The 7,934-nt window shown below is 51.5% G+C and overlaps 1 protein-coding gene across 1 annotated transcript; it reads right to left on the bottom strand.

The window, feature by feature from the left end:
* Positions 1-22: 22 nt before the first annotated feature.
* LOC147190095 (zinc finger protein 503-like) lies at positions 23-3,072 on the bottom strand. The gene is made up of 2 exons (XM_086138779.1): positions 2,484-3,072; positions 23-1,896 (listed from the first exon to the last, which is right to left on the bottom strand). The coding sequence occupies exons 1-2, from the start codon at positions 2,763-2,765 to the stop codon at positions 502-504; spliced, it is 1,677 nt and encodes a 558-aa protein (XP_085994905.1). The 5' UTR covers positions 2,766-3,072; the 3' UTR covers positions 23-501.
* Between the last annotated feature and the right edge of the window lie 4,862 nt (positions 3,073-7,934).

The raw sequence follows: 7,934 nt of genomic DNA, 5'->3' as shown, positions 1-7,934 counted from the left end.
GAAATTGAAGTTACAACAAGCAAATGGTGCAGATTGGGTTTAATTCGTATGAAATGTTGAACAAAAACATGACTTTTAGATTTTAATAAAGTAAAACCTTCAGGTCCTTGTAAAAATGAATTTGAATTTTGTAAAAGTTAAATAAATAAGGCATGTGCGCTTCATGGTGGAGCCCCTGCACTCAGCCAATCAATAAATCAATGCGGATTGTGTAGAAGCTCCTCGTGGTCTTCCACATCCATCACAGTGCAGACAACTCTGGAGGCCCGTTTAGTTTTTTTTATCCTTTGGAGGTGGCTCCCAAATAATGCACATCCACGCTGTTGCAAGTTATATTATAGATTTTTTTATTTTTTTTTAAGTCACGCTTGAAGCTATCTTAAATAAATACATTGATCCCCACATGGATCCAGTCCCTGCATGAAGTACATATAAAACTCATTGGGCCTAAAATCTCCTTTATAAATGTGTGTGTGTGTGTTTTGTCTGTGTGAATGGTCTCTACTGATACCCCAAAGCCGAAGCTGTGGTCAGTCTTTGTCCATACAAAGCATACGGGGAGTAATAAGGGCCGGTGGCCGCGGGCACCGGCACCGGGGCTCCGGGGGCGGGCAGTGGGCTCTTGGAGTACGGGTGATAGCGGCTGCCTAGTCCAAGCGGGTGATGCGGGCCCCCCCTCAGGGCGAGGGCGCCGGGGCTGGACGGGCTCCCGCCGGAGGTCATGTGCATGTGGCAGGCCATAGCCGCGGCCAGTGTCGACGAGCCCGGGTAGCCGGAGAGCAGCTTCTCCGAGCCGGTCGCGAAAGCCGTGTGAGTCCTCAGGTGGCCGAGCAGCTCCTCGGAGCTGGAGAAGCGCTTGTCGCACGCGCCGTTCGCCGACACCCAGTTGCAGACGTGCGGCAGCGGGTCGTTGGGCAGCACGAAACCGTACGGGTACAGCGGGTGTCCGCCGAACGACGGCGCCGACGACGGCACGCCGTGCAGCGGGTGGGCAGAGTACACCAGCGGGTATCCGGACTTGAGGGCCGAGGCGGCATCGTGCGCGCAGTTTGCACCCGAGCTCGCCGACAAATGGCTGGCGCAGTGGTAGCTGAGGCAGTACGGGTCCCGACACAAGCTGGCGGACATTAGCGAGGGAGGGGATGCTCCGGCCAGGGGGCTGGTCCCGGCCTTGCTGCACGCCGCGAATTGCGCGCTCAGGAGCTGACTGCTCGATTTGGCGTGCTCCAGGCTCATACCGGGGGGCAGGAAGGGCTGGGGATAACCCGCGTAGGCGCCCGCTAAACTCCCAGGGTAGGAAATGCCGGCAGGCGGCAGCGGGAATACCGCGTGGCCGGGTTTGTAGGGGGAGACCGGAGCCACCAATCCGGTGCCGAGCATCGATGAGGTGATGGACGGCGAGTCCGAAGTGATGGCCTTGGACCCGGGTGCGCTTTCCTGGCTGCCATCGGGGCTAATTCCACTCGTCCTGTTACTCTCCGGCGACGACGTGTTTTTATTACGCTCGCACTCCTTTTTGTCGTCCTTGTCCGCCACTTTGCCGTCGCACGGCAGCGGCGAAGCTGACGGAGAGGCGCAGGAGCTCGGGCTCGCGCTGCGGCTGCCTGTCCTAGGCGTAAACGGCGGGCAGGTGGCGCTCGGCACTCGGAAAGCGTTCTTGTCTCCGCTCAGGCTCGACGACTCCTTGGTGTCTGAACACGACGACGACTTGGCGTAGGGCTTAAAGCTGGACTTGTCGTCCACGCCGATGTCGCTGATCTTAAGGGGCCCAGCCTTGCTCTCCTTGTCCCCGCCGGACGCCACCGAGGAAAGCTTGGAGGAGGCTGGGGGGTCCGGCTTGCCGATCTGGGAGCATGTTTGAGCCAAAAGCGCCAGCGGGCTCTTCTTGGCGTCCAGCTGTGACGCACAACAAATCTCAGTTAAGCACTATTTTTGAGACTTATTTTTGGCCATCGTTTTTGCGCGTGCGAGACTGCAGCTTCCTTTCAAGCCCCTCAAATCCAAAGTGAGTTAAAAAAGAAATCCTTAACACCATAATAAATTCACATTTTGAGAAAAAATAGACATGCTTTTATTCATCTCGTCATTTCCTAGGGAGGCGTGCCAGACTTATTTTTGTCGCAGGCTGGATCAAAATGATCCTTAAATGGGCCGTTTTATGGAGCTGAAAGTCTTTATTAATGCATGGATCATTTCATACTAATACTCCCCCTGCGTTTCATGTAGCTACCGTATATGTTTTTAACAACAAATTGAATTTGCAAGCGGAAAATAGTGGCAAGCAAATATTGAAAAGCACAACCAAACTCTTGTTCAATTTAGATTAAGAAGCGAATCGGCTGTAATTTGTCCACATGAAATGATGTGGCAGTCTGGATCTGCCGCCCGGGCCTCAGGTTTGACACCATCGACTTAGAACGACTCAAACAGCCCGAATGCAGGCTTCTCCGTGCCCCAGCAAGAAGCGCCTTGGGCAAACTCACCTCGATGGGGCTGATCGGCGTAGACGGCAGCGGCTGGAGGTACTCCGGGTGCATGATGTGTCCCGCCCGAGCCGTGAGCATTTTCAACAACTTGATGGGCAGACGGCCGGCTTGACGGTGCGGGTCTGCAGGGGAGGAGACGCTGTTGTCGGCGGCGGTGCTGCGGTGCGCGTACGTGCGGCCGGCGGGGCTCAGTGCGCCTTTCTCCCCGGATGAGGAGCGGCTCTCCCACGCTGGATTGGAGCTGTGTCTCAGGACAGACGCCGCGGGCGCTGCGATCATGACCCAAAGCTCGTGCGAATGGCCGAGAAATGCATGTGCGGGGAATGCGCGTAAGCCCCTCGGAATCTCGCTAAAAGCCTCAGCCAAACACAAAAGCGTTAAATCCTCTCATGGATGTTTGTGGACAATCCGTGTCGTGTCGTCTCTGCGTCCGCCGTCGCGCCTTCTCTCGTCGGCGTCCTGTGACAGTGTGGTCGCGGGTCCGAGAGCGCGCTCGGATTACAGGAGGGAGGAGAGAGAGTGATGGTGGTGCGCCAAAAGCAAGGCACGGTCACTCCGCCTCCGCCCACTTGCCTGCGTGCGCGCGCGGATTGGAGTCCGCGAGAGTTGATCCGAGGTGAAAAGACGAAAGGAAAATGACGTCGCGCATCCACGTGAGGGTGCGTTTCGCGCTTGCGGCGCTTTTTAACGCGGTGTCTTTGCATGTAATTGCTTCTGTGTGCATGCTCAGACCTGCTAGATTCGCGTCGACTAGCCAAGATGATCTCATCCAGTGTTTCCACGACCTCGATTGAGCCGAAGCATTTTAAATTGGGGAGGAAAAAAAAACATGGCACAGCACTAAACGAAATAGAAAGTATCTGTCACCTAGTGATCATCTGGTCTCAATAATTTACAAGCATTCACAATTTTAGAGCCTTATCATCCTGTTTTTTGGAATGTCAGAGGCTCAAGCACAGAAAGTCCCAAGTGTTTTCGAGGGGGTGTGGCTAAAACATTCCCACTGAGATATATATATATATATATATATATATATACTTCCCCCGCGATATAAGAACCTGAGCACCTTTGCGTGCGTCAGGGGTCATCTGTCATATTTGTGAGTTCCTTAGTAATGATCTTGCGCGCTAGCTGGTGGCTCACAACTTTCGACGTGGCGTGCGAAGCCTTGCCTATTTCGCACAGGAAAAATTTGGTTCCAAATTATTAGACCATCAAGTCATCCGGCGCCACTTCAGATCTTTCACTGTTCAGTTTTCTTTCCCACGTAAAGTTATTCCCATGTTGACAAGACAAAGAGCGCATTTTTTTTCCAGCGGGGGTTGGGGGGGAGGGCATACATGAGTCATTAAGAAACAACCCACGGCTCGGGAGAACAAGCAATGCTGGCCGCCGTCCGTCCGTCCATCCGTCCGTCCGTCCAGTCCCCATCCATCCATCCGCATGACGTGTTTTCAGGTCCTTTCTCCCCCCCCGATGCAGCCTGGCATCTGTCACTTCTCCGTCCTACTTGCCAGTTATCTGTCAACCGTCTGCATTTCTCCTCCTCAGTCACATTCAGGTCAACGCCGAGTGCAAAAATGAAGAGTAGAAGGGGAAGTCTCTCTGCCTGAGCCTTCCATCATGTCGGCCTCTATAATCTTCCTGTAAATATTGTTAATGAAAGACAAACACAAGGACGTTGCTCGGCTTCGGCTCCTCTGTCCCGACTATATTTCACTGTCGCAAGCAGTCCATTTCTCTTTTTTTGTGCGCCTTGGGGCAGGGGAAAAAAGGTACCTTTATATTTGCAAGTGTGAAACACTTGCAAATATAAAGGTACACTTGCAAATATAAAGGCCTTTTGTTGGGGGGGCCCGCCCCCCCCCCCAACAAAAGGCATTCTTTGGTCTTGAATTGCTTTTTCTAAAATAGTTCTCTCACTTGCTCATCGCGACCAAATTGTCAATGAGTTTGTTTGGAACCGCATTGAGAATCGGTTGTTGTGAACCGCACCGACGACCGATGAATTTGAACCGACGACCAATTCGCTTGATATGCACCGAATAGCGGTTGAATAAGTTCACAAAAGTCCTAGTTTAAATCGGAGTCCTTCCTCAAGACTAATCTCGGTAACACGGGCAACTGTTCATAATGTTTCAGGGCCCCAAAAAGTACAAGTATTTTCCCAAGATGAAAAAGCGGTAAAAAAAATAAAAAGTCAGAGTGATGAGTGTTTCTGGAATGAATTAATGGCATCACATTGAATCCAAAGTCACATTCTTTACAATGCAAAGCGTGTTTTATAAAACTGTCTTGCGGTTGCCATTAATCATGAAATCTTCCATTTCCCAATTCCCAGCGCCCCACTTTGAAATAGACCCACTTATCTTATTACTCAATAGCCTATAAATGTCTTGCTGATCTGGCGAAAGTTAAACAGATGCAAGTGTTTTTTGATTGATAACAGCGCTGCTGTTTTCGGCAACGGCAAGTCAGCCGGTGACACGGCGGCTTGACTTATTAGGACAGGGAAGGGCGACCATAAATTCCCAGCGTCAGCCAAAAACTCTTTTATTGTGGCCCTGATGGATGGGCCGCTGAGGCGCGCACCAAATTCCCGGCTCGGTCCCTAAATGGCTGCACATTTTTCCACTGCCCCCACCCCTCCTCGCTGTCGTCGTAATTCATTACTTTTAAACAGAGAGCCTGAAATCTCCCGCTTGTATTTCACTTCGGCGGGACACATTTATGGACGGGCCACAGCCCGCTTGCCAATACGGCAGCTTCAAAGTCGGACGTCGGCTGAGTAATCAGCTCCCGGCGAGCTTTCAGAGATTTGAGCAATTTGGACAAACTTTCTCGGTCATAATTCGGCACGGCTTCATTTTAAGGTTTTGCGCGCTTCCTGTTCCTTGCCCAGGATATACGCGCCATCAAATAAGTCGACTTCAGTCGACGTGAAAAAAATGCTGTCGCTCGCCAAATAGTACCATCCTGAAACAACAGTAACCAGGCCACGCCCCTTAAAGGCACGTATTGAACACGTACTGACTGAGGAGCAAAGCTTTGTCGAGTCTTTCTGCCGCCGGTTCGAACGAAATAATAACGGCAGTGCTTCCAAAATGTTGTTACCTGCTAACAACACTAGGGGTGCCATTTCCTTGCGGTTGGCCAGGGTCAGTCACTGGTGTGCGGCAGGTTTAAAACACCCCGGAGGACTTGGAGGAACAACCCCTTGAAAACCTCCAATCGGCTGCCGCGTGCAAACAGAATTTCCTTGCCTGCCGCGATGTGGAAATTCTCGTGCCGCGTCGTTGGTGGCGACGGGCCGATTGGACGTGACAGGTAGAAAGGGGAGATGACGGCCGGGAAGTGCTATTGTTTCATGCCGCTCGCCTGCCCCTGTCGGCTCCTTAAAATGGCCTGAAAATGCCGCGATCCAGGCGACGCTGATTGCTCTTGTTTAATTGATTCGCCTTGCGCCAAGGCCTGTCACATTAATAATGGTTAAGTACAGCTCCAGTGTGTCGCCCGCAGTGGCGCGTCTACGGGGAAATTAACGGCCTTAACGAACTGCCGTCTGCCAGGCAAGAACTGCCTTTTATACTCTCAAACGACTTCGAGCCACTTCCGTTCTCAATGATACATCTTACTAGTTGCTGTCTTCATACGCCGATACCTCACAGCTGGCCCAACTTGTGAACTCACTCCGAATTTGAGCAGTCGCTTTGTCGATTAAAAAAAACAAAAACAAAAGCTTTTGTGTTGCGAACGGAACAAAAAAAATACATTTACATGGATGTGTCAAAGGCTGTTCCCAGATCCACAGTAAATTTGTGACTGGTGAACTGCGACTATGCCGGCCTCTTGTCAATTCTTCTGTATTTGAATTTCTCTACCCCCGAAAAACTCTGCAACAATTTGACCTTTTCATTTCAATAGCTTTCAATGTGTCTTGATGATACCCCGATCTCATTATGGTCTCGCGTGCCGAGATGGTGTTGGGTGAATAAGATCCAGATTAGTGCGAACTTCACAGGGCCCTTTGACAGCCCGCAGGAGACACGGGAGTCGCCGGGCTATTTCCGCCACTGAATGACAGTTTGAAATTGCTCCCGTCACCTCGATAGCTGCCGTAATGCACCTTGAATGCGCCGCGTCTTTAAAGTGCAAGGAATTAGACTCGCAAGTCGTCGAGCCGTCCTTCAAGCAAATATGACAAGAAAATAGACGAGCGTTCGTCTTTGAAGGCGGGAATGGGGGGGGGGGGGGGGGGGGGGCGGGCGGTGCCCCCACGAGAAACTGGCACGGAATAAGAACTTGTCGGGTAGCGTTACCAGTGTGATGCGGCTAAGACGGGACATTTCGGATACTTAGAAGTCAAGCGTACGCCGCCCTCCTCTCTCTTGCCGGAATCTGGAAGCCAAGAGTTGGCCGGGTTGAGGTGGTGCCGAAGATGGCGGCGGTTTGAAGGCTCTTTTTCCACGTTGTCTCCTCGATTAGTCAAAGCTGGTCAGGAGCGGGAAGTTAAAGCCCGCTGAGATTAAACACTGTCGTCCACTCGCCGCTGTATCAGGCAGGTGAGGATGTCATGCTGTACGCACGCGTTAGCTTCAAGCGAAACCCCGTCCCACGACGGCCGACAGCTGCCACATTTCCCGTTAAGAACTTTGTGGAAACTTCGTCAAGTCGCTCCTGTGCTGTTATCTGCTTGTCTGGCCTCGGGGATTAGGAACACGTCTCTGTCATCTTTTTTTTTTTGGCACAAATGTAGTCGCTTTCGTTGTTTTCCTCCCTTACTGATAAACCAGTCATCCACAAACATAGCAAACGTAATCTTCGATCCCTGCGATTTACTTTCCGGCGGGTGAAAATGTATAGGTGGCGTGTTTTGACATTCGTGGGGGAGCGGGATGAGCGTCTGTGATGGGCAGATTGCTTCTCGTAAAGCAGCGCCCCCGAGAACGATTTTGTCACATTTCACAAGCGGGATTAGGGATTCGCGGGAGGGGCTCCGGAATTAGCGTCAGGCGGTCGGTCGGAGCCTTTCGACACTTACCGCTCCATTTGTCGACTTAGTGATCAAATGCTCCGTCTGACGCCTCCTTGGCTTGTCGTCGGCGGTTTGTGCGCTACGCGCTCACCCAAGACACGTTTCCATTAGGTCAGTGATTCTCAAAGTGTGCTATTCATCAAAAGACAGACAGGAGGGCTTATTCCTAAAAAGTCAGCTTGCTATTATTGTAAGACGCCCAAAAATAATGCGCTCCTTGAACAGTATCATTGCACAAAATGAAAGTTTACTTCAGTAATGATTCACTTCTAATCGATTGCCTTTGTTTGGGTGCCAAGATGGATTTGATTGGCAGTAGCCGGCGACGGATCGCGGTCGGGCTGGAAGTTGGATTTGACGGCAGACGGAGACGGGTCTCGTTATTTTGTTTTGCTGAATTACTCAAAGACAAT

Source organism: Hippocampus guttulatus, chromosome 19, assembly GCF_054856545.1.
Source record: "Hippocampus guttulatus isolate MCC_2025c chromosome 19, RoL_Hgut_1.0, whole genome shotgun sequence".
Lineage (NCBI taxonomy): Eukaryota > Metazoa > Chordata > Actinopteri > Syngnathiformes > Syngnathidae > Hippocampus > Hippocampus guttulatus.
Note: the sequence above shows the minus strand (reverse complement) of the source record. Positions and strands in the feature narration are given on the sequence as shown.

What these genes read in the sequence shown, in the direction of transcription:
- LOC147190095 (XM_086138779.1), bottom strand. Translation starts at nt 2,765, where the DNA reads ATGATCGCAGCGCCCGCGGCGTCTGTCCTGAGACACAGCTCCAATCCA. An exon ending in CGCCGATCAGCCCCATCGAG is followed by an intron (nt 1,897 to 2,483) that starts GTGAGTTTGCCC and finishes TGTGCGTCACAG; the next exon opens with CTGGACGCCAAGAAGAGCCC.